Genomic DNA, 25,642 nt, shown 5'->3' with positions numbered 1-25,642 from the left:
AGTACTGTTTGATCCGATAACTCTATGATTTCCATCTTCACGAAGTGAATTTTAGATGGTGCAAGAAGTGAATTTTAGATGGTGCAAGAGCATCATCGAGTTAGCTTCATCCGGTTTGTTTTCACCGTACCGTATATTCGCTCTTTTAAGTTTTTTCACTTTTAAATAGTTTATTCCACCTGTATGCTAATGTCTATTTTTCTGCAGGCACAAAATTTAAATCACACAATTGTCTTTTTGGATCATCATTCTTTTCCACCTGAAGTGAATCATAAGATGTTTGTGAATTTTAAAAAAGAGACGGATGCACTAGGTTGGCCGTTGATGGCTGAACCTCGCGTCCGTTAGATCTGTTTTGACTGACGAAAAAAAAATTGTTTGGCGGTGGCCCGTAGAATGAATAGTATTATATGAGAGAAAATAAACGGAAAGCCGAGATAGTCCAAGAATCGATCAGTGCCTTATTATACGCCGGAGGTGGGGGAAGGGGAAACCAGATGACAGGCGCCGCCGGCGTAGCCTCCCGCCGATGGGCCGGACGGCGGCGAAGGTACGAGTGCCTCAGCCATTGAATTAGTTTCCTTCCCACAACGCAGAACAGAGCTAACGACTCGAAAGTTTATAGTTTTTGGATGGAATAAGCCTCAAACAAGGACGGGAGCCGCCTGCATTCTGCTCTACTGAGTCGAGACTCGAGAGATGGTAGAGGAGGAGGAATCTTAACTCGGAAGCCGTCTGGAGAAATGGGAAGGCGGAGCGCAAGCAAGATCGTCGATCTGCCCGCCTCCAAGAGGAGATCTGTGGTGCGTGTCCTAACTCCTAAACCTCACCACCGGACCAAATAGCCACATTTCAGTATTGTCTGCAAGGCTCTCTATACTCCTGGTAGTTCACTAGACAAAATACTGCTTTTTATTGCAATTTCTGCGAGTCGTGTGCCGAGATTACAGTGTTGGTCATGTTATTATGTATGAGAAGATTTGCAATTGCGACTATGATACTCGCATATAGACATGATTCTTCACTAATATATGAGGTATTAACCTTCAATGGGCTTAGTTGTTGATAATAATCTTGTATAGTACTGTTCCAAGAATGTAACACGCAATTTTGTTGCAGTGAAAAAGGGTCTGCTGTGACATTAATCTATACATGGTGTGTTTGATTGGATAAGCTACTGGACACAATTCATCTGAACTATGATGATTGATTAAGTGCTTAGTTAGCAACAATGTATTGAGTATTGACCTTTTGGAGTTCAAATAAATATGCTATTGCTTTTTTGCATTTCTCTTGCACATGAGACCTAAAACGAATTTACAATTTTCAGGAACTCTAACAATTACAAAAAAAATGAAATTACAAAATGTAGAATTTTGTTCTATCTCTATATATTCACCCCACCGTAATTACACTCTGCTATTTGCCTTTTCTTTTTACTTGAAGGAACATAAAACCTGCCGTTGGTTTCAAGAAATAACATGGAACCATGCTTGCCAAATTTTGCCAAGTAAGTTCGCCAGCAGATGCTTGTTGTCAGCTAGAAGGTTGGCCGTTGGAGGTCACACTGGATGACTAATTTCTGGTATTCTCCAAGAGCCCATATAGGAAATATGTTGCGATAAGCCATGTAGCATAAGGGGCCATTTTTCAAGAAACTTCCAATCATTTCCTGCATCACAAAAAACCAAATTGTTACATGGATACTAGAAGTGGGGCAATCCTAGAACAGAGAAAAGGGAAAATAAAGGAACTGCATTGCAAATAGCCAAATATCATACTGAAAGTTCCAAGTTTATGTTATGAATTCTATCACTTGTGAACTGTGAGTAAATAACATGGAAATTCAAGACTTAAAGGTAGTTGTAATAACTCATAATGCAAGTATAGTACCTCCTGTGGAAAGTCACCATTGCCCAGCTGCATGCTCATGATAAGTCTTGCTGCTTTGTGCAGTGGAGCAGGATCTCTTTCCACCTTAACTCAGAAGAAACGTTGAAACACTTTCAAATAATGAACTAGATCTGAACGTTTAAATTAATACTACATATTGTTTGAATTATTTTGGATCAAATATGTGCTTTCCTGGTTGTCCATTAAATCGAGCGTACTTTTAAATAAGTCATCACCTGTCCAGCTTTCATGAGTGCCAACATTGCCCATGCAGTGTTCACTATATGTGACTTCTCCCCATCCAGATTCGTGTATGCCTGTTTGTATTTTTAATATGCACTCAGTCTCTTGAATTGAGTTGCAGCAATGCAAGACAATGTCAAAGAAAATAAATCTTCACCGTAAATATCAGTCACAGTAATCTCTCTGAAAGCAAATGATGCATAACGGCTTCACTCTCTTTTTTGGGTGAGGAAAAGATCTATACTGCCTCTAATCAGCAAAACTTCAGTGTTTTTTTTTTTCATTTTCAATTATCAAAGGTACACATGAAATTAATGGAAAGATGTATTACAAATCATGGTCCTGTTGCCATGCAATTGCATGCATATTTTCTAGCCTTTTGCATCGGTTGTTTCAGTTTCTCCAAATAAGCCTGATAGCTACGTCTGATATTGGTAATTGATGTTCCTAATGAAGTTACAATCTGGTAAAAGATAACAGAAAAAACAGTTCTTCTTTTTAACATTTTTGAAGTAAAATTGTAACAGGAACAAAGCATGTTTTCATTGTCAGGATGTATTGCTCACTCAAAATGTGGAAAGTTACAGTCCATATACATAACAAAGCATTCCACAAATGATTACCTTGGTTCTGGACGAAAGATGACTCTCACCCCATCCACCATTGCATAGCTGCTTTGACAACAGGAACTTACAGGTCTTCCTAATGCAGGTGCTGTTACCATAATTCTGTCCAATAGCCGATAGACCCTCTATAGCAAACCATGTACCATATGTGAAACAAATACCCCAAGATCCAAACCTGTAAAGCAGGTCAATGATTATCTGTTTCTCAATTTTGTATTGTTTTTAGCAATGTTTTAAAGCACAACATGACATTGTTTTATTTTATCATCAACATCTTATTTGATTTTCTATATTAAACATTGCGACTTTTTATAATTTGGTTAGCAACCAATTCTTGAGAATTTGTATTTATGCAGTAATACAGTAGTAAAACCTTGCTATTTTCTCATCTGCGTAAGTGTATTTATTGAAGTCTGCGACTTATGGAAAGTTTGTGGCTGAATTGTCATCTCGCTGAATACCAGGCTATTGTGGGACTAGGTACTTTAGTTGCTGGGGCTGTCCTGGGGATACTGTTTCGTAGATCTAGGTTTTACAGTCTCAGAACTGCAAAGTAATGTGTAAAATTTAAACCTTTATCCTTTGATTCTTAGTTCTTACTGCTCCGTAGCTCTTTAAAATTGATATTAATTAAGAACTCCTATTTTTTCTGGTCATGTTTTTAGGGGTACTGACCATGAGCCATCATCATGCTGTAACTTCTCAATGAATTCTGTAGCTCTCCTAATACATTGATCAATTTCATCTTTCCGATGCCCAGGGCACTTCTCATGAAATAGTACGAGCGCTTGGATGACTGATGAGGTACACTCGACGTACCTGCATTTTGGAATGCATGGAATTTCAGTCATTGGAGAGTTACAGATAAGAAAGGTTGTAGATTCTTACTGATGCTCCACCATGATGTCTGCGTATATTTCTGTCATGTTGAAAATCTGCCATGAAATAGATCCAAATCCTCATTATTCAATGCTCAAAATGTGTACGAGTATTATTTAGGCTCTGCAATACTAGACTCCTTAAGAAAACTATTTTTTTTTGTGCACACGAGATGCCAGGTAAATTGCCTTAAAAATTATGTCCTTCGCATTTGGCCATAATTTTTTTTTGGCAATGTACCATTGTATCGATTCATACTTTTTTTAAGGGGTCTATCAATTCATACTTGATATGTTGGCTATTTAGCTGCATGCCTCCATGGTATTTATGTTTTTCTTTCTTTCATCTTGGATTTCTTATTACCATCTTTACTCCTTTTCATATAACTTAACTGTTACTGTGCAACTTAAAGTTCTGTAGGGATGACATATGACAAATAAGTGTACATTGTTGCCTTCACTGTGTTAAGGGTATAAATGTCAATGTACCTAGTCTAGGGTTTGGGGTCTCCCTTCTTGTACTATATATAGCCCAAAGGGCCTCTTCCTCAATATAGATAGCATTTCTTCCTAATCGTAACATGGTATCACAGCCATCGTTCTGATCCGTCCACCACCCTCGTCGCCCCGCTGTGCCGTCCCCGGGAGAATCGATTCTTCCCTCCCGGGGGCGGCATCCCCTCCAAGCCCCAAACCCATTTTTTTCCCCTAGTCGTCGAGTTGTAGCAGCAGCCTCCGTTCGTCACCCGCCGTCGTCGATATGCTCGCGGGAGGGGAGCAGCCGCCCCTGTCCGTCATGGATCCATTGCCGCCGTCCTCTGTCCGCCGCCCGTTGCGGTGGATCCATCCGCACCGTTGCGCGGCACCTGTCAGCGCCGTCCCCGTCCGCGCCGTCGTCCTCATCGCCGCCTGTCGCAGAGCCGGCCATCCGCCCGTCGCGGCGGCCTCCGCCGTCGCGGATCCGCCCGTTGCAGAGCCGCCGGCCCCCTGTTCGCTACTCCTACGCCGTCCCTGCTCGTCCGCTCTATCCACGGCCGCCCGCCGAGGGAGGGGGTGGTCGAGCTGCACTTCAAGTGGAGAGGGGGAGCTGCACGTCGCAGCTCGTCTTCCTCTCCCAGTTGCGGCTCGTCCCGGCGTGGATCCGCCGCCGTCGCGGCCTCCCTGCGATGCCGCGCATCGCGGCCTCCCTGCGCCGCCGCCCGTCGCGGCCTCCTACGCCGCCGCCCGTCGCGGACCGTCCGCTCGTCGCGGCCTCCCTCCTTGCCGCTCGTCGCGGCCTCCTGCGCCGCTTGTCGCGGACCGTCCTCCCGTCGCTGCTCCTCTTGGCGCCGCCGCCCGTCGCGGCTCCTCCTAGCGCCGCCCGCCACGGCCATCTGCGGCCGGCCGTCCGCCCGTCGGGAGCAGCGGCCGCCGGCTTCTGCAGCCGCCATCTTCAGTCCGCGGCGTCCGTCCAGCGCCGCCCGTCCGCCCGCCGTCGCGGCTCCTCCGCCCCGCCTCCATCTCCGCTCGCCCGTCGCGGAGCTCGTCCCCGCCCATCCGGCTCCTCTTCGCGCGCCTCTGTTCGAGCTGCCAGTCACCCCTCGTCATCATGCTGTGCGGTGCGGTGCTCTGTTCTGCTACTTGTAGCAGCTGCTGCTGGTGGCCCGTTCTGAAATTGATCTCGCACATGCAGCTGCTGGTGGTATTGCTTTGTTTTGTTGCACTTGCATCTGCATCCATGCCAATCCAAATCCAATTTCATTGCTTCGTAATTCTGCTGCTTGCTTATGCGTGCTGCTGCTAGTGTGCGGCTGTGCTGCTCTACTCATCTGCTCCTATGGTCGGCTCATCTGCTCATATGGTCGGCTGTCCATCCATATCATCTTTTGCTTGTTGCTTGCTGCTGCTTGCATCCATCATCAGATTTTGCTTGTACCTGCTGCTATCTTAGTCATAATTGTCTAGTTATGTCGTATCCATCCAAGTCAGTATCAATCCAAGTCCATTACGCATTTTCAGGTCGTCAATGCCGTGCGAGTCCACAAATTCATTGTCAGATCAGTCAATTTTTTTTATGGTTAGCTGAGTCCCGTCGATTTAGCTAATCTCATCATCATCATTGTGGTGCGACAATGCCCTCTTGGTCCCTTTCGGAGCCGTCTTGCTCCACGTCATGATCAATGGCCGTCTATTTGTCGTCATCACCTTCCTGTCTCACCACTTGTCGTCTTGCAGTGGTGCTTTCTATCTTTGGCTGGTTTTGCACATCTCACTGTTCTTGTCGTGTTCAAAGTCTCCAAAGCAAGACTCATGTTTGAGGAGTCGACGTACTGGTTTGTGAAGACTTGGGCTATTCGCTGAAGTACGGTTGTGAAGGCGACACCCTCTTGTGGAGGAGATTCTCATCTACATCGACATGTTCAAGAGTTGCACGCTTCGACGACATCTTTCATTTCGGACTTTGGATGTATCATTTTCATGTTTATGTTTACTCTAGTGCTTAGTATCAACTCTCCAAATGCAACGTCATTGCATTCGCGTTGCATTTGAGAGGGGGTGTTAAGGGTATAAATGTCAATGTACCTAGTCTAGGGTTTGGGGTCTCCCTTCTTGTACTATATATAGCCCAAAGGGCCTCTTCCTCAATATACAGATAGCATTTCTTCCTAATCGTAACACACTGCAATAATCCTATTGTTCCTAATTGTTCCTAAGTATGCCTCGTGATCTGCAAATAAACGCCAAAGCTGCTATAGTTCATTTACGTTCCCAAAGCAAGAAATTCTGAGCTAACATAATTGCTTTCAGATATCTTGTGATCAGAATAGTACTGAATACCTAACATCCTAAACCAAACAATAGGAAATACAATATACAGTATATGCTAGTAATATGTAATGATAGTGCTAATTAATAAGTCAAGCAGAAACCAGGAGCATACCTCCATCCATGGATATGTGCGAGCTAGTTCCCAAGTTCCATAGCCACCATTTGGGTTCTGTATCAATTCAGGGGTCAAATCTGGTTACCCCATTGCTTTTCTTGGCATATATTTCAACCATTATGCTTTGCCTTTTATTTTCAGTACAGTATGCTGTTCAAAATATCTGTATAGACTGTTTGCATATATTTTTTGAGTGTACGATAATCATTTGCTAACGAGGAAATTTGCATCACTGCATTTGCATGCTACATTAGATTTTATTGTAACTTACATTGCTTAATGGTAATTAACAGCAGCTAGAGCTGTTTTGTTTTCGCTGAGGGGAAAACACGGGGAAGGGTACTACCATGGAGTTACGTTAAAAAAAGGGGTACTGCTGAGGAGATAGAAGTATGTAGAGCTGTTTTGATTCACAACTCTACCATGAAACAAAATCGTTTCAATATATTGAACCTGTCTAATAGCATACAGAATGCAGAGTAAAGAGTTTCATGCCTGTAAGGATAATAGTACATTCACTGCATCATGTAGGCGACATGTTTCCATCTGATCACCTGCAATGTCTGGTGAAAACTTTGACAGCAGCAACAAGGCCTGAAACATGAGAGCAAATATCACTTTGTGTTAATAGGTTTCTTGTTTTCCATGTATGGTTTGGGTCTGGAAATGTTATGGTGAACTGTAAGAACACTGGTGTCAGATATTGAACCTTAAGAGCTTCAGCTGTGCAATCTGAAACTTGCCACCCCTGATCTGCAACCTGGAAGGCCCACCCTCCTTTAGATATGTGACGGTACTTTCTGCTGAAGTCACCAGAAGGATTGTCCATGATCTTAAAATTTAAGTCAGTAGAGTTAAGCAAGTAAGTTTATAGAAATATAACTGATAGAACTACAATTCTGGACAATAGTACCTGGGAAGCTTTTATAAAATCATGCGCTTTCTTCAGGGTATTTTTATATTCTTCTGCAATATTACACGCTAATATCGCTTGAACTGCGAAAGCAACGTCCCATAATTGACCAGCACAGACCTTTGGAAAGCAATGAGACATAAACATCAATTTTGATTATGTGGTGTTGCTGCAGGTTGACAGACTGCATAAACTTCTGGGATATTGTATTCTAAATAAAAAGAGGGTTCTAGAGAAATATTCAATTACCCGCACTTTCATGCCATCTTCACCAACCCACAGGAAATCCGCAACCCTAGCCAAATGGCGCTTGAATGCATCTGAATTGGGATTTTCAATCCAACAGCACAACATGGATAATGCCTGTAATGTTTACTCTTTGTAAGGACGTGTGCAATATTCATTAGCACCAGCTAGAATTTGATGTGTCCATTCATGCAAATGAATATTTCCTAAGTTTTTGTTGTACCACTTCTTCGTACTGTGCATTACTAAGGAGTGAGTGGGTGGGTGGCTGATTGACTGTGTATACACAAAATTGGTTACTATTACTATTCAAAACTTGGTCCCGTTTCTGCTGCTATGTCCAAAGTTAGTTGCTGCGAGTCCCTTGTTTTAGAAGACATAAAAGTCTTACCTTCTGTGCAGCACCAATGCAGATGTACTGAGAGTTCTCATCTTCATATTTCAAGAACTCAGCGATTTGTTGGAGGGCTTTCATTCTCATGTAGGAAACCGGCCACCGTGTGAGGAAAGGTTCACCAAAACTGTAAAGGCAGTCAGATAGGCACTCCTGTAGCCATGTATGTGGATTATACACATCTTCCTGCATTTCAATTTGTAACTTTTTCACCAATTCTAAAAATTAATTTATGAAAAAGAAATATACTGACATATTTGCAGATTCTAGTTACAGGGACTTGATTTATCTGATGTGTTTTTATTGGGAAATAACATGACATCTACATACAAAAAGGATGTGGCTATTTGCAAGCACGTACAAAAATGTTAAGTATCCGACAATCTAGACTGGTACATATAGAAATAATCATCTACACTATTTATTTATATCCAAATACTGAGTACATCAATCTGAAATTATATAGAATGCTTGCATATATGTGTTAGATGTTTGACAGACAGACCTTTGCACATAATTTGCGTGCTTGCTTCCAGTCAATCTTTTTATATGGATGAATATGTAGTTCTTCCCTTAATGACATAACCAATTTTGTTATGGGGCCGACAAATTTCTTGCCATATAAATAGGACATGGGAATGAAAGCCATTCTGAAGTGACTCCACAAACGTCCTACATTTGGAAGGAAAATACACCAATGATGAGATCGAGTTGGCCCTTAAGTAACTGCTATAGATGCTGCAATATTATCATAAAGTATCAAAATAACTCAATGTTAGCATGTAAAAGATCTGACAGAATTATTTTCCTAATACTGAGCAAAAACTTGACCAACCTAGGAGGAACTGGGTAGCATTTAAAAATAAGAAGAAATTGACACCCGAATTTGAGTCAAAGTGGGCTCGAACCTGATGATAGAGATGTACATCTAAGTGAGCTATGCTCAGTTCCTTTTCCTAATACTGAAGAAATAAATTCAATTCGAGTTGTTATCAGTAATGGTGATAACCTATATGGCCCCCTTTGGTGGAGCTTCACCTGGCTCCATCTTCACCACTGTAGAGTAGAGGAGCCAGAGTCGGTGGAGCCACAATTTGTGGCTTCACTGGCTCCTTGTGGTCTTGTGAGGGGGAGGAAAAGGAAAGAGAAAATCAGCTTCAAGTTGCTACAGTAGTGAAGCCGGTTTGCATGCACTCCGTGTGGTACAGCTCCACCTGGAGCCGCTAATGGAGCTGTTGTTGGAGCCCTACCAAAGGGCCCCTATGTGTCAAGATCTTATTTTTGGTGGTACTGGTAACTCTTGATTTTTGGCTCAAGTCACGGCAGGGAATCTTGATCTTAGAAAATATCAATATACAAGAAAGTTTTGAGGTCACATCGCTCAACAACCAAGCAGTTGGTTCTCAATATAACTATATACCAGGAGGAGGGGTAGGATACCTGGTTGAATAGGAACCAACGATGGAAGAAGAAACAGTTCTGGAGGGATGGGATTTACGCCTGACCATTCAAAAACTCCAAGCACCTGCAACAGTATCAGGTACGCAGTTACAGCAGAGGGTAAAGGCAGGTGGGTTTGCATAGATAGTTGTTGGTATATTAAATTATCACAATATTTCTTTCAACTGATGTCATAGTTCAAAAACTTATTTTGACGCTCTTGAAAGTCTCATTTTCCATTCAGAATGCTTTGGTAGCTCAATGATTGTATTGGTAATCATATGACATCTGTATGCTATTAAATTATTAAATTTCAAGCCTTGCTTCACTTGAGATAGATTAAGTGCAATATTTGATAAGAGTTAAATTCCTTCTGTAAACAAGTGAGTTACAATTATGAAGATTCAACTGAGAGGATTGGTACCGAGAGCCAAACTTTTCCCAAGATTGGAATCATTGTTGCACCACCATGGTCATGTACCCATTTTCTTGCTTTAGGCATGGACATATCTGGTCCATCATCAACACTCTCACCTAGTAGCCTCAGAGCAGTGTAGTTGAGAGCTGTGCTGAGCATAGAGCTTTCACCTTCTGCATGTAAGCCCCATCCTCCATCTATGTTCTGGTTCACAACATTGATTTAAACACTTTCAAATCTTGATGAAATGTTCCAGGAGTTTCCTTAAATTATTTGTAGTTTCCTGGCAATTCTGTATCTTACCTGACGGTTATACAGGTAACGACAAATCTCCTTACGGTGTTCCAAAGATAGTGTAATACCTAATGACTCGGTGACATATAGAACTATAATCTGCAGTACACAGCATTGTCACGATGGTGTTTCAAACTGGATCATAATTTCAAGGAAAATAAAGGTCACTATTTATCTTTACCATGGTTGCTGTAGTAAATAGTGGTCCTGGAAAATCCCCTGGCCAATGCCCATCATGTGCTTGTATTGCTGAGAAGTAACTGAGAGCTTTCCTCAGTTTCTCTGATACTGCATTTGGATTAGTATCAGCAGGAGTTTCATCTTCTGCTTTCTGTAGATCAAAGCTGAAGTTGTTCTCCTTCGCTAACTGCACAACAAAAGGATTGTATTTAAGATACTAAATTGTTGTACTGTTTCATTTGCAATGTACCTAAGCAGTACTAGTTCCATTGGCTGATCTCACAGTTGACAAATGCCTATACGTGTAGCCTACAAATCTGTTCTTAATGATACTATAAGTGAATTTGGGGAAAGATTTGTGTATTCAGTTGGGGATCTGATACTATTGAATATCAAGCTCTACAATCATCTTACTCAAGCATCTTACCTGCATGCGAGCCAAGATATCAGAACTGTGTCTCATTCGGAACCTGTTCTTCTGGAATTCTTCCCGTGCAGAGTCAACAGCTTCCTTCTCTTCATTTGATCCAAAATTTTGATCAAATTCCCATGTTTCTCTTCCAATATTATTGTTCCCACTCTTGATCCATGGTCCACCCTCAGCAATCTTGAGCTTCCACATATTTTAAGCTGACAATATACTTCCTCTGCTTCTACTCTCAAGTGTTACCTGCTGGGGAAAAGAAATATCTGTTTAAACTTTTAAGATTAGATGCCTGTTCATAGTAAGCATAATACTACCTCCGTACCTTAATATTTGACGTTTCAGACAAAATTTTACACTACAAATAAGCTAAAGGTTGATGTCCTAACGTCATTTAAAAAAAAATCGGAGGGAGTATTCTCTTAGAAATGTCAGTAAGATGTCTGCATATTGAGTTTTTTCTAGTTTCTCTCTGCATCATGGCTGATCAGTTTTTCTCAAGGCTGTACGCACGTGATGCTTTGATATGACTGTTCCCTTTCTGAAATCATAAACATTACATTGCTTGCCAGATGCAATCTCTTCTACAAAACTAAAATCATGAAACTGCTCGATTCTAACTCGTCCTGGAAGCCAGAATGCATCATGCATTGGGGTGCATGCCTAAATAAAAGAACCACACTTACAGAAGTTCTATCTTCCCTTATCTGCAGGTGCAATAATCGCTCAATGCTGCATCATCAGAGCCATCATCAGAGAAAGCCGCAGCGCAGAGCCGGGTGACGCGCACTGCTATTTATCCCCCGGGGAGATCACGTGGAACCCATGAGAGCATTGTCAAGTTGCGCGAGGCGCCACGGAAACGCGCCTCCTGCGCAACTGCTCGCAGAGCTGTGCAGGAGGGAAGCTTGCTTAGCAGCTGAGAACCCCGGGAAATGGCTTATGTGTTGAGTGGCTTGTGCTGCTGGCTGCTTTGTCACAGGAACTGCATGCGATGCTGCTCCAGCAGCTATGGAGGCGACATGTGAAAGAACAGAGTGTGGGTCTGACCACTGTATGCGAACCCCAATTCAATTTCAGCTTCTTGGGTTGAAGCTGGTAACTTCATGAATTTTTGAAAATTCTATCACTAACCCATGTGCGAAAGTTTCTTGTGTGTTCTATTAATGCGGTAATTTCTTTCCGTGTTGTGTAGCATGCTCGTTGATAGTGAGGTGACTTCACCAATCTTAAAATTTGCTAAGGCATCATAGGGTGCAGGTACATTTTTCTTTCTTTTGAAAGGAATGTACGTTCTTCTGTTGATTGATGCTGTCGCATGCATCCTCCGGTAACAGGCTCATCAATATGCTGCAAGCAGAATTACCGGGGCCGTTGCTTCTGCACAAGTCAACGAACAAACAAGAGCTCTGGCTAGGAATTGGGTTCCTGCAGGTCCCAGTGATTCACATGCCTTGGGATCAGGGGGCAACGAAACCCCCCGGATGTAGGTACGCATGCCAAATCCGTCTCTTCTCTTCTAGTACCATGCTTTCTGGAGCAGCATGTGCTCATTCCTTTGTGTCACCGGTCTTGCTGGGTCACAGGAACTGCATGTGCTTTGGGACAAGTCGTAGAATCAGAGCAGAGAGAACTGTGCATAGCACCTGGAGCGGCGATTGTCGGGCAACTCATCATGCCCAGCCGGACAATCTGGTGAACCTACAATTGAAATGACCGTCTGACAATCCATACCGAATGGCACAAAGGTGCACCAAATTTTGCAACCGAAATATGGATACGTGGGATTAGTTTCTAATTTCTACAATCACTACCTGCAAAAAAAAGTACAGGGACAACAATTCAGCTTCATTATGATCATAACAAAAGGGCAACTCCACACCGTGAAGGATACCGACATCTCTGAACCCAGGGATATGATCAACCAGCTTAGCAAACGATTTCGAAATCCCAATAAGATTAACTGAACAAAAACAAAACATATAAACATGTATTTTGCATGGTTTTTTTTTTCCATAGGTGCACAAATGCATGGCTTCATGTGTCGTTTTTGGCAGAAAATTTTCACATTAATCTGCTCATGACTTCAGAACGAGAAAACATATAGCAAAAGATTCATGTCCTGGACTGAAAGAGACCCTTGCAGTCTCGGGAAACTGGAACATATAGCAAGTTATTCTGGTCTGTTGTTGTCATTATGCTTCCAGTTGTGGAGCAGCTTCCTTCTCACCAGATAAGTAATCTTGCCTGCAAAGGAGATTGACAGATAAACCGTCATCTTCTCACTCTACACATCAACAGGAAGAAACTTGATGGCTTGGCTTTGGGACAAACCTTATCTTCCGTGAAAGCTGATACAGGCCCGTACCAGCCATTGCAACGTTAACGCTGAAAAGGTTCCAGTTTTTCTGCAGCAATACAGCAATCCATAGCAATCAGATGAGCAGTAAGTAACATTCTAAGGCTACTAGGTGAGCAGCACTATAAGAGGGAAACAACATGAAAGGAAAACACCACAAACCCAGTTTTTATCTTTTTTTTAAATGTGTGCAGAATTTTGCTACGAAATTTCAGCTCATTTTAACAAGAATAAAACCAGATTGCTCTTCTGAGATGAGAGTCCTGTGGAGCTCAACAAGTGAGACATAAACACTCCATTTCAAGGAGCAACGTAGAAAATACATCATCAGAATATTAATGGAAGAAACAATATATTCTTTGCAAGAAAGGCCAAGTTTAAAAGTTACTTGATAACATACAGCCCACCCCACATCACCTTGTATGTTTCAGTACCTAATAACAGTACAATAGACAAGTATCAGATATTGATGACTTACCGGGGTGATAACCAAGCTGTACCTTGACCAAATGAGTCCAGTACAAGTAACAGCTGAACACCATGCAAAAGAGTTAGTGTACCAGAATTACACAAGAATGAATGGTAAACTAAAGGCCATGTTATCTTAAACCAATTGGGTAACTTGAATGTACCAATTTGCTGAGGATAAGATATCTTTTCAGGTGGCTTAGCAAAGTCAGCAATGTTGGCAATGCTGATACCCCATTTGAACGTTGGCGCCCAGAAATGAACTGCAATGATGGTCAGATCAAAGTCAAAGGCTGTATGGGTAACCTGTTAGGTGCACTAAGCATCACATTATCGACAAACGAATGCAAATAAGTATGGGCCATTTTTTTTTGGGACATGCTTTTGCACTTTTCCAGTACTACAAAAGCACATTACATTTCCACCTACAGAGTCCAGTGTAATAGTAAGTTCATATGTTTGATATCAAATACTACCAGTAATACAGAACGGGCATGATTGTAAATATTGGAATAGGTACAGGCCATCTATAGTCATTACATATATTGTCATTGTGCAGGACCAAACAAAAGGTGACAGCCATAATTCAGCAAAATGGGAAATGTCATTGTTCATTGTCCACAAAGGAGAGTGAGTGAGAGATTAAATCCCAAGAAAAGAACTAACTGGTTTTGGGGCCAGCGGGATGGTTCCAAAAGGCTTGGAGCTTTGTAGCAGCCATTGAAACTATTGCACAGTTCTCCGAGTGATTTCACCTCCTAATTCTTCTGCGGCCTCCCTACAATAAGGAAAACAAAATAATGCCTCATGAGGTTTTCATCATCATTCAAAAATAAATGCTTCCATACAATAGATATGCCACCAAAGGCCATAACATCCTAGTTTCAGGCATAGGAAAACATATCCAGAACATGATGATACAGCAGTTTTGCAGTTTTAGAGATAATAAACTACTGATGTAAGGAGGGCATCCCAATACCGAAAATCCGAACGTCCAGAATACAAGAACCCTGGACACGTCGCAGTTCCAAACCCCAACGAGTCCCATCAAAGATGATAAAAGCAGCAGCATTTTTCAAAATCAGTACGCATCACACCATCGCTAGGTCTATCGACTCATGCCGCAACTCCGAAGTCAGCAGGCTATATAAATAAACACGACCCGCAATCCAAAACGAGAGCAACGGGCGCGCTAGAAAGCAGATGCAATTAACCCGTCAAGAAGGAAACTATTGCAAACATACATCGAACCTAGGATGAAATCATGCTCGGGAGCCGAGAGTGATGCTGGAGCAGTGCCATCACTTTGTACGGGCAGAATTAACCCATGTTACACATGCTAGCTGCACAAAAGTCGAAGGCACCACAACTCCGGGCAAGAACCGGCACTACCCCACCACCGACAGGACCAATTCAGAACGCCATACCGCACACCACCCCAAGGACCAGGGGCCGCAGCGCTTCAACTGAACGAAAACGTTGGGTTGGGGGGATAAACAGGGCCGCTACCGCAACAACCTCACCAAAATCAAGTCCGCCGCCGGCCGGAACGACCGGAACCCCACCCCAACGCCACCCCCCCGGGAAATACGATAAGGGGGTCTCGCCGCCGGTGGCAGAGGCAATCGAGGCCGCGCGGCCCCAGAACGACCGGCGCGGCACCCCGCCCGCCCGCGCCGCGAACCCGATACCTACAGAGCAAAACGGTGGAGCGGGGGAGGGAAGGGGTAGGAGGAGGGGCGGGTTACTTTGCGCTCGCTTCGCCTCCGGCGACGGCGGAGGTCAGCGAGGGAGGGAGGGGGTCGGGTCGGGTGGGTCGGCGGCGCCGGTGGCCTCCCTCGGGAATCGAATCGACCAGCCGCTGCCGCTGGGATGTAGTTGAGGCCTTGAGGGTGATAGGCAGGCAGTGGGGCCCAGCCCAGCCCAGCCCACCAATGCCCTGCGCTTCCTCCCCACGCATCATCAGCCGTCGAATCGGGAATGGACGGATCAGATTGGTGCCGCAGTACAGTGTGGACCGCAACACCGGACCAGCTCTAATATAATCCGTATAGAAAACTCGACAGGGTACGACGCCCCGCAGTTTTTTTTTGTTAAAAGTAAGTGATATTGGCTTTTCGGTCGAGAAAATTATCCGAGGTCTAATTTTACTTTTTCTTTTTCAAAATTGAGCTCTAATTTTTCTACCCAACGAACGGGCTTACCCAAATCTAGAACTTTAAGGAGTGCTAAGTGTCATCGTATCCTTACCAATACTAGAAACTCACTAACTGTGTCGAGGATTCTCATCCGACAACGCATCACTTTCTCTCTCTCTTTATAAATAACTCTATCAAATCAGCAAATTTGCTAATGTGACATGACATGTAATGCTCATGATACTTCTATTGAGATTGGCCTAAGACCAGTCTCACTGAGAAGTGTCATTACACAATTACTAATACTGTAAACTAGGTAATCGAGTCGAAAAAATGTTAGGATGATAACACTCTTCTCACAATCTATAAGACTCAACTCTCCTCTCTTCAAAATAACTATATTCCATTAAGATTGGTCTGACAATCAGCTAGAGTCCAGTTCGCAGCTCTAATCCGTATAGTATAGGTTATCTATAATCAATCAATGGCCAATGGGAGTTTTTTTTTGAACGAACGGCACTCGACGAGTGTGTTTCTATTGATATAGCAGAAAAATACAAGACTACAGTCCTAGGAGGCCATAGGCAGAAAACAAAAAGAAAAGAAACAACAAACTCGCCCGGTTGGATTGGGACGTCAACACGGGTTACCGCTCAACTATACTCCCTGGCCGGTTGGATTGGGACATCAACATGGCCAAACGCTATTCACAACGACGACAGAGGAGAAAAGGCACAACCGCAGCTTCCACCTACCATCGCACTCTTGCGGCTATCGAAACAACTGAAGTGTTCCAGCATTGATAAAGGAGCAGAAGGGGCAGACACCACCACACCAGGAGGCCACTGCCATGCAGGACCCAAACGCCGCAGTGCTGCTGCACCCAAACCGACTGCCCGACGGCATGAAAACACAAAGTCCGGAGCAACCCAACGCGCGGGGGCCTCGCCACTTCCGCCATTGGACGCCACTCTTGCGTGTGCGGGGACCTCCAACCCGCCACTCAGCACGCCTCTCTCGTGTGCGGGGACCTCCAACCCGCCACACGGCACCACGCTTCGTACTCGTTTCAGGGATTGCCGTCGAGGCAGCATGAAAGAGGTGCCCCCCCGGAACTGAACCAAGCTGCCAGACCACCGCCGTGGTTCAAAATCATCACGTTGCTTTCCCCTAGCACAAAGACGCCGCCCTCGAGCCAGAAGACCGAAGATGTCGCCCGCGCCGTCTTCCGACGTTGTACCGCACCGGAAGGGTTCAGCCGTGCTGAACACCCCGCCGCGATCCGCTGCAGGCCAAGTCGTCACTGATTGTCGTTGCCGCTAGCACCGTCCTTCAAATGCTGTCCCACACCGCACTGGAGACAGCCACGCAGCTCTAGGCGTCGCGGAACACTGTAAGCAGGCGAACAACAGCCGAGTGATGACCCCCGGCCACCAACAGAAGAGCAGGCGTCTTGGCGTGAGGTAGGCAACCCCCTTCTCCGCATGCCCTCCGACAGATTTGTCACCACCGGCCGAAGTAAATCGCGAGCAGCAGGACGGCCAAGCCGCCGAACGGTGTCTCTAGAGACGACGCCTCCAAGGAGGTCACGACGCCCACAGGTGCCGCCGTCGCTCGTCCAGGAGCTGGACCTGGTTTTCTCCCAGAGACCTCGTGCAGGAGGGTTGCAACTCCAAAATGACGCCCTCAACAGGGAGAGCGACGCCCGGAGGCGCTGCCACCATTTCACCAGAATGAATCTGGCGAGGGCTTTCGCCCGGAGTGCCGGCACCCCACTGCATGCGTTCGTCGCCTCAAGCCGGCACCATCACTGCGGCCGCCCCAACCGAGGGACGCCACTGTCATTGCTCCACAAAGCCCACTGCCGAACCTCCATCTCCCTTCGCCGTCCTCGCGACCCGGCAACGCGCCGGCTCCACACCGCACCACCGCACCTCCTCCAGGCACGCCGCACCACCGCACCTCCTCCCGTCCGGGCAGAAACCGCCAGCAGCTCCATTGCCGCGCGCGCCGGCCACAGCCGCTGCCGCGCGCACACATGGCCCCGTGCACCGGCCACAGCCCCCGTCGCCGCGCCGCACCTCCCTCGCGCCATCCGCCCGGCGCTTCTTCACGCTGCCCCAGCAGGACCCCCTCCGGGGCCTCCACCGCGCCGCCCGACACTGCGCCGCATGCTGGGGAGGGCCGGGGCCGGTAGCCGCCGCCGCCACCGGCAGACCCGACGGGGTGGGACCGCGGTGCAGCACCCAACAGCGAAGGCCACCGCGCCCACCGGAGGCCGGAAAGGCGCCGCCGCTGCCTCCGAGCAGGAGCACGGCGCCGCTGTTGCCGCCGTCGTGGACGCCTCTCCCGACCACCAAGCTGAGGCGCGGCGCTGCCACAACGGAGATCTGCCCCCGGAGGCGCCGGATCCGGCCCCCGGGATGCCGGATCCGCCGGCTCGGGGGCCCACCGCAGCCATGGGCGGTGTGGCGCCGCCGACCGGGTGGGAGCGCCCTGAGCAACGGAAGATGCCCCGCCGCCGCCCTCCTAGTAGGCGCCCGGGCTTCCGAGGCCCTGCTTCGGCGGCGGCGAGGTGAAGGAGGGGGCTCGGAGGGGGGTGGCGGCGGCGGTGGACGTGGGGGCTGCCCGAGTCCCCCCCCCCCCCCCGGGGAGACGACGCGGGGGCAAGGGGAAAGACTTGTGTATGGCCAATGGGAGTTGAGATGATGGTTAATCCGGAGTGGTTGGAATCGTGGAGCAAACAAACAGGTCGAACAAGTCCACCTGCTAGTACTCACTGCCTTATTGGTCAAATCAGCAGCGCCATTGCCTACGCATGAGGTTTATTTAGTACACAAAAGATAGCCTCATAGCCGCCGTAGCCGCATCATCATCGGTCGCGTCAGACAAAAGGAAAGTAACGAAACTAAGAAAAACTGGTGAAATATCATGGGGTTATTCATTTTCATTTTAGTTTTCCATAAAGAAATAATTTTAGATTCTTACGGGTCCACGAACTTTTAGAACGAAGTTTTTGTTTTGCTCGGTTATGCCCTTGCGTACGCTGCTTTCTTTGATGTGTGCGCAGACGGCGTGAATTGGAAGAAGCTACACCACACACAAGAGAAAGGGGCTATCCATCCTCGGCAAACTCTAACCATGTCTGAATGCCCTCTTAATTTCAATGAAGGAGCTTCTTGCAAGCTCATAAAATTACGAGGTTCAGCAGCTTTACAACCGAAGCAACATACGTAAGAAAGGACACCACAAAGTTACAGGCCAATGGTTACTTCTCTGTAAGGGGGCATGTGGCTTATCACCGAATAATGTCATCTCTGAGCAGCTATACTCCGGTGATCTCCGATCCATAGGCAACTGTAAAGTTCAAAGTCGAATTCGACAGACGACGACCGTGACTTGCATCGCCTTTGAAGCGTATTGAGGATCCAAATGAGCCGCCAACACCATTTGAGGGGAGGAAAGCTAAAAGAGGGGAACGACAAGTGAAGAACGTGAAGATCTAAGAGAGGAGATCATGGTCTTGCAACCCGGCATTTGTTGATATGATAGCAATCAAGGAATGTGATGATAACAAGATATAGAGACTCGCAGCCGACCTTCACTGGCATTTGGCTTGTGCAACCATCAAGGGAGGATGCCAACGAAGCACCAAAGCAGAGCACTTAGTGCTGATGCTAGGGAGGTTCCTCCGAGACGATGGCTACAAGTAGGATGCAGTGTCACATTTGTCATTGTTGGCGCCAATCTAGGGCCAACACACGAACGCGGTTGATCGCGCAGCGAGCGACGGCACAATTTGCAGCGCCGATGCTCAGACCGGTCAGACCGGTCGGGGTAACCGGTCAGACCGGTTCGCCGGTGCAGAACGGCGAAATCCGACGAACGCTCGCCCGGGAGGGACCCCGTCAGGGCAAACGCGCGTAGGATTGTTCTAAGATCGGCAGGCCACCTAGAACGCCTTCAGACGTCGCAGAGACGAAGGAAGAACAGCAGATTGGGGATTGGAAGAGCTAGGGTTTGGAGACAAAAGTAAAGGCAATAAACATAAAGAAAAGTAACGTATTGATGTGTTTTGATCGATTGGATGTCTCAATCGGCCGTGGCCCTTTATATTTATAGGGTGGGTGGACTTGCCCCGCAAGAAATCCTATTACAAGATCTAAATCTATGAAAATCTCTAGTTGTACTCGGACTCTGCTTGGACCGGTCAAACCGGTCGGCTCCTGCCGAATCGGCTACATCGTCAAAGACCGGTCAGACCGCCTGGAGCGACCGGTCAGACCGGTTGGTCTAGTCTGCTGCCAATTTTGGTCGTCAACAGTCATAGATCTCGTGTCCTGTCGTTGTATGTTTGTGCCAATCTAAGTTGGTTAAAACTCATGGTTATGCAGTAGATGCGCAATTATGCAGTAGAAAATATAGGTGGACAAAACATGTTGGAATATGAGGGCTTTTAGCCCAATTATTCAATAATTCAATGGATAAGAATTAAAGTTCACTACTAATACTAGGGAGTCATGAGGATGTTAATATCATGTTGTAATTGAGGAGAGTGCTGGCTGGGTAATAAATAATGATTAAAATAGAGGATTGATGATCGGTTAATGGTGCAAATTGATGGCCATTATTACAACTAGAGGTGTCCAGGTTCATCCACCTTCCTCTAGGATCGACTATAAAAGGAGACAAGCCCCTCTCATTCTAATACAACACTCTCAAGCTATCAGGTACTCCTTGCTTAGGAGACATCTCCCTTCTCCCTCAGCTGCTTTCTGCAATCCCCATCGCTAGCGCTGCAAGCACAGTTCTGGCGTGAGCAGGCCTCCGAAACCTCTGCAACGCTGAGATCCTGCTCGGGATAGCGGGGCAATCAGGTTTTTGGGGAGCGTCTTGACGCGGCTGCTCGCTCCCTGATCGACTACTTCGTCTACTTACCGATGCCCGAATGAATGTCTACGCCCTCGACTTCCTGGTGGCCGAACGCCTACGTCCTCTTCTTTATGGTGGTCGTACCTGTGTTCCCCAAGTGAACATCACGATCGTCTCGACTACTTCACGACGGCCATCTGCACTGCATCGACTAAGTTCGGCTACATCGAACAGCCCTGACCGACACAATGTCTAGTCATTTGTTCATATTTATTAGTGAGAATAACATGAACACAAGCACATATTTTGTTCACACAATATCACTCATTTATGCCATGAAATTGATAATAATATTTGAAATTAAAATATACCAAAAATTACCTACTTATCTAACAAAACAGGCAGCCAGATATGGGCCCGTTCAGGCACGGTCCGTTAAAGCATAATTGCTAATTAAAGGGACCGCCGGCTCAGGCATGGCACCAGTGGGTCTTAGTTGTGCCGTGCCTGAACGAGATTGACCGGCGTAAGCACGCAACACGTGGTAGCAAAAGGGTGGAGGCTGAGCGGTTCTTGCCGTGTCGCTGTCGGGGGTGGGTGTGGCCATGTTTGACCAAAACGTGACCGCCCACAGGCTGAGGTGCTGACCCTGAACACGTTTGGCCGGCGTAAACACGCAGCACGTGGTGGCGCCGGGGGAGGGGGGGGGGGGGGGGGGGGGTGAGGGGGGAGAGGAGGAGGTTGAGCAGTTCTTGCCGTGTGGCCATCGAGGGTGGGTGCGGCCACGCCTCCATGATGACATGCTGCAGCAATCAAGGGGCGGGCGCCGGAGCTGGAACGCAGAAAAGGGAGGAGCTTCAGGCGCTAGGAGGTGCGGATGGGAGTAAAGCAGGTAGGGTGCGCCGCCATGTGGGAGGGAAGGTGAGGCTCGGGTGGCCGGCCACCACCGCCGCCGTGAGGGAAAGGAGGTGTGGCCGGGCGCCGAGCGCCGCCGCCGTGAGGGAAATGGGAGGAGGGGCGGTTTGGGAGATGGTAAGTTAGGGTTTGGAGATGAAGATGTGTGTATATATGTGGAATGGTCGGGGTTGTTTGGTTTTTTTTTTTTGAGATTAGGTTGCTTGGTTCATGGGCAGGGTATATTGCACGAGGGCACAATTAACCTTGTGCCGTGCCAGGGCAAAAGGCTGTGCCGTGGGCTGGCCCATGAGCCTCGTGCTGGATGACTATCTACAGTAGAAAATCTCACAAGACATACATCCAGTTATTATGCCAAATGCATAGGTATCTGTTCGATTCTTAGAAAATATTCCCTCCGTTCTAGAAAGTAAAAAAGTAAATCATCCTGTAAAATCTCCGAATTATGGAGGAGTTGCTCAGGGGCGGTTAGATTCCGACAGTCCTAATCCCGCACTCATTCTACTCTCTCTTCTCTCTTTCTAATTTTCACTTGCTCTCTCTCTCTCTCCACCTAGGTCCTGGTCAGTTTTTTTTCTTTGCATTGATCAGTGGAATTGAGCACTTAATCACTAGTATCAAGAACCTGGGGGACGGTGTGAGCGCCCTGAGGTTAGCGAGGTCATATTTTCTTATCCTCAATCTCTTTGAAATAAGCTATTCCCTCCTTTTCTCTACGTCGGGAGTATATTAGGATTTTAAAAGGTCAAACATTGTAGGTTTGACTAATAATTAGTTAAATCATATACATGTCTAGGTCTAAAAGCTATACCAATAGATTCGTATTTCACGAACCTTCCACATGATATTGATTTTATAACACTTGATACTATATTATAAATTATTTTGCGCCCAAAGTTTTGTTTTCAATAACAGATACTATGATCTTGTTTAGTTGCAAAATTCAAAAAATCCAAAACTATCACATCAAAAAGGAATCTTATATGCATGAAGTATTAAATCTAGATGAAATACAAAATGAATTGCATAGTTTGTTTGTAAATTGCGAGACGAATATAATGAGTCTAATTAGACTATGATTATATACTAAAATTGCTACAGTAACCATGTGCTAATGATATATTAATTAGTCTTAATAAATTCGTCTAGTAGTTTACACTACTAGAAAATAAGGTTTAGGTCCACCCCAAAAGTACCGGTATAGCATAGGTACCGGTTCATCTCCATACTAGTACTTTTGGGGTGGATAAAATCTTTGAATGAGCTTTAGGTACCAGTTGGTATTATCAACCGGTACCTAAGGCTCTCCATAGGTACCGGGTGGTACCACCAACCGGTACCTTTAGACGAGCCTTAGGTACCGGTTGGTGTTACCAACCGGTACCTTAGGAGCCTTAGGTACCGGTTGGTGTTACCAACCGGTACCTTAGGCTCATCCATGGGTTATTTCAAAAGGAAAGCATCTCCTTCTCAATCAGAAGAATTGTGTAGCTGAGATGGTAAAGGAGCAACGCGCAAGGCTAGAGGTCGTGAGTTCAAATCCCAGCCAAAGAGAATATTTTTCGTGAATTTTGGAGGCCTTAGGTACCGGTTAATTTACCCGGTATCAAAGGCTCGAGCCTTTGGTACCACTTTCGGGGTACCGGTTCAAAAAAACGGTACCAAAAGGCACCTGCAACTGGTGCCTTAAGGCATTTTTCTATTAGTGTTATATACGAGTTCTGTAATTAGTTTTGTGATTAGTCTATATTTATTATTTTAAATGTGCAAAGATTTTATTTCAAAAACTTTATGGAGGCAACTAAACAAAGCCTAATGTAAAAGAAGTACATCCAAGTATTTGCGAAACTTTCTACTTAAGGGTTTGTTTGGAGGAGCTAAAATTATGTGATAAACTTTAGCACATATTAGCACTTGCATATATGCTAAAGTTTTCAAATCTTGACTAAAATTTAGCCCATCCTATTAGCACTTCCGTTTGAATAAGCTAGTGCTAAAGTTTAGCACTTTTACCCATTAAGGCTATCTCCAACAAGGCAACCCAAACCTAAAAATAGGTCGTGCACAGTGTTTTGCGTACCAAAATCACCCTCCAACGGAAGACGCAAACAGAGCACGCATTTTGCGTCCGCCGCGAACCGCGACGCAAAAATGCGTGACCTCTCTCCACCCGACGCATTTTTCTGCCCGAGCTCTCCCACCGGCAAGCTCCTCCCTGTGCGAGCTGGGCAAGCCGGCGGCCCAAGCTCTCCACCAGCGGCGGCCCTCCTCCGGCGCGAGCTCCCTTGGAAGCAGCCCCGCCCCCTGCGCCGCCGGGGTTGAGCTCCCCCATGGCGCGGGGGTCGAGCTCCCCCATGTCCGTGCCAAGGTCGAGCTCGCCCAAGCCGCCGGGGCCGAGCTCGCCATGGTCGTCGCCGCCGCCAACCGCGAGGCGGGGAGCTGCTGCCGGCCGGGGTTGAGCTCCCCCATGGCGGTCGGGGTCGAGCTCGCCATGGCCGGGCCGAGCTCCCCCGTGGCCGCACCGGGGTCGAGCTCCCCCATGGCCGCCGGGGCCGAGCTCGCCATGGCCGCCGCCGCCGCCAACGAGACGCTCCCCGGTCTTGGTGTAGGCGACGACGGAGGGCGTGGTGCGCGCGCCCTCGGCGTTGGTGACGACGGTGGGCTTGCCGCCCTCCATGGCGGCGATGGCGAAGTTGGTGGTGCCGAGGTCGATCCCCACCATGGAGCGGCGCGGCGCGGCGGGGAGCGACGGGGAGCTGCCGGCGAATGCGACGCAAGCTCACGGCAAGGAGCGGTGGGCCGCGGCCGGTGAGGAGCAGCACGGCAGGGAGCGACGGGGAGCTGCCTGCGCGGCTTCGGGGTGGGGCCGGCGAGCGTGAGGTGAGCTCGCAGCAAGGAGCGGCCGGCAAGGAGCGGCGGGCCGCCGCCGGCGAGGAGCGGCACTTGGCTGGCAGCATCCGTTGGAGTTTTGGGTCCGCGCTGTTGGAGTTCAGATATTTTGGGTGCTCAGTCTCTTTGCTGTGGGCGACCCAAAACATTGAATAGGTCTCCTATTTGAGTTCTGGTTGTTGGAGACAGTCTAACAGTTTGCATCCAAACGGACCCTTAGCCACCTAATTAGCGTCCAGCTGGGCCGGTGGACTAACTAAACAAAGGCTAGGCAACAAGAAAACATCATGACGTAGGTAGACGTGCGGTGTACGCCTGGTGCCCTGATCCTACTAGTTTTAAGTATCTAACATCTCTACAACAACAAATTGTATTTATTGGTTATGTGATTTTGAAGTTACCACCAGTTTCAAAGCCTTTGTGGCACTGACACTGACACTGACATGCAAGGGGAGAATTGTTTTTTTTTTCAAGTCAAGCATATCATTTGCTCTGGCTCCATCCGGACGTGAATGGTAGCGGTACTTTTTCCCAAGCTGTTTACATATACACACAAACACGTTGACAGCCAATTCTGGCAGGCTCAGAGGCCGACCGGTCCGACCGATCTGTCCAGTTTTAGTACGAGTAGGCTTCGTTTATTTTGTAAATTCTTGTGTAAACCGACTTGTAAAGGGGTACGACTTCTCCGGTCTATAAATATAAAGGCTAAGGCCGATTGAGGTATTCTCAATCGAATAAAATCAATTTACGTCTACTTTTTGTTCATTGCTGTTCTTCTTGCATCCCGCGCGACGTTCGAAGGCGTTCTGAGTGGCCTTGCCGACCTCAGGGTAACCCTAGCTGTACGAGCTCCGACGGGATCCCTTCCGAGCTTGTGTTCCTAGGTCTACGCGACGTTCTGCACACGCCGGTCTGACCGGTCGGCGCAACTGGTCAGACCGGTTCGCCCAGGGCTTCACAGGTGTTGATCGTTCTGACGATCTTTCGCGTGTTCTAGCGCATTCGAGTGTGTTGGCGCGATTCTGTGTCAACATACTTTTTGCCGACTCTGCTAGGGACAGATTAATCTAGTTTTAAAACCGATCTAATCTAGTCCTCGAAGAAGATGAGCTCTGTAGAGATCAAC

The 25,642-nt window shown here is 46.8% G+C and overlaps 2 protein-coding genes and 1 long non-coding RNA gene across 10 annotated transcripts; 1 reads left to right on the top strand and 2 right to left on the bottom strand.

Annotated features, from left to right (window-relative positions):
- The first annotated feature begins 443 nt into the window (after positions 1-443).
- LOC120679125 lies at positions 444-12,993 on the top strand. Of its 6 annotated transcripts, none has more exons than XR_005677002.1 (8): positions 444-550; positions 626-803; positions 3,523-3,635; positions 8,136-9,656; positions 11,586-11,970; positions 12,068-12,132; positions 12,210-12,362; positions 12,459-12,993. It is a non-coding gene; the product is annotated as an uncharacterized LOC120679125 (long non-coding RNA). The 6 variants fall into 6 exon arrangements; XR_005677000.1 differs by having other exon boundaries at positions 8,125-9,656; XR_005677004.1 differs by lacking the exon at positions 8,136-9,656.
- Positions 1,244-11,695, bottom strand: LOC120679123 (cycloartenol synthase 2-like). 2 transcript variants are annotated; one of them, XM_039960642.1, is made up of 19 exons: positions 11,559-11,695; positions 10,876-11,121; positions 10,450-10,635; positions 10,278-10,367; positions 9,981-10,178; positions 9,557-9,641; positions 8,622-8,788; positions 8,114-8,302; positions 7,726-7,839; positions 7,477-7,596; positions 7,273-7,395; positions 7,059-7,157; positions 6,561-6,617; positions 3,651-3,697; positions 3,438-3,581; positions 2,760-2,937; positions 2,130-2,210; positions 1,894-1,977; positions 1,244-1,672 (listed from the first exon to the last, which is right to left on the bottom strand). In XM_039960642.1, exons 2-19 carry the CDS (start codon positions 11,068-11,070, stop codon positions 1,541-1,543), a joined length of 2,289 nt encoding a protein of 762 aa, XP_039816576.1. In that variant the 5' UTR covers positions 11,071-11,121; positions 11,559-11,695; the 3' UTR covers positions 1,244-1,540. The 2 variants fall into 2 exon arrangements, with proteins under 2 accessions (XP_039816576.1, XP_039816577.1); XM_039960643.1 differs by having other exon boundaries at positions 10,876-11,118; positions 11,559-11,688.
- On the bottom strand, positions 12,790-15,592 carry LOC120679124 (mitochondrial pyruvate carrier 4-like). Of its 2 annotated transcripts, none has more exons than XM_039960644.1 (6): positions 15,448-15,592; positions 14,366-14,477; positions 13,864-13,962; positions 13,710-13,762; positions 13,207-13,280; positions 12,790-13,119 (listed from the first exon to the last, which is right to left on the bottom strand). In XM_039960644.1, the coding sequence occupies exons 2-6, from the start codon at positions 14,418-14,420 to the stop codon at positions 13,068-13,070; spliced, it is 333 nt and encodes a 110-aa protein (XP_039816578.1). In that variant the 5' UTR covers positions 14,421-14,477; positions 15,448-15,592; the 3' UTR covers positions 12,790-13,067. The 2 variants fall into 2 exon arrangements, with proteins under 2 accessions (XP_039816578.1, XP_039816579.1); XM_039960645.1 differs by having other exon boundaries at positions 15,218-15,465.
- Between the last annotated feature and the right edge of the window lie 10,050 nt (positions 15,593-25,642).

The sequence above is a fragment of the Panicum virgatum genome, chromosome 6N (assembly GCF_016808335.1).
Source record: "Panicum virgatum strain AP13 chromosome 6N, P.virgatum_v5, whole genome shotgun sequence".
NCBI classification, from domain to species: Eukaryota; Viridiplantae; Streptophyta; class Magnoliopsida; order Poales; family Poaceae; genus Panicum; species Panicum virgatum.
The sequence above is the reverse complement of the archived record's forward strand: the minus strand, read 5'-3'. Positions and strand labels throughout refer to the sequence as shown.

Bases quoted from the DNA above. Each gene is read 5' to 3' on its own strand.
- LOC120679123 (XM_039960642.1), bottom strand. From the start codon at position 11,070: ATGTGGAAGCTCAAGATTGCTGAGGGTGGACCATGGATCAAGAGTGGG. The intron at 9,642-9,980 runs GTACCAATCCTC...ATACTGTTGCAG, and splicing joins TGGGAAAAGTTTGGCTCTCG to GTGCTTGGAGTTTTTGAATG. The intron at 8,789-9,556 runs GTATCCTACCCC...TTCCAAATGTAG, and splicing joins GTTGGTTCCTATTCAACCAG to GACGTTTGTGGAGTCACTTC.
- LOC120679124 (XM_039960644.1), bottom strand. From the start codon at position 14,420: ATGGCTGCTACAAAGCTCCAAGCCTTTTGGAACCATCCCGCTGGCCCC. The intron at 13,763-13,863 runs GTACATTCAAGT...CATGGTGTTCAG, and splicing joins ATCTTATCCTCAGCAAATTG to CTGTTACTTGTACTGGACTC. The intron at 13,120-13,206 runs GTTTGTCCCAAA...TCTCCTTTGCAG, and splicing joins CAGCTTTCACGGAAGATAAG to GCAAGATTACTTATCTGGTG.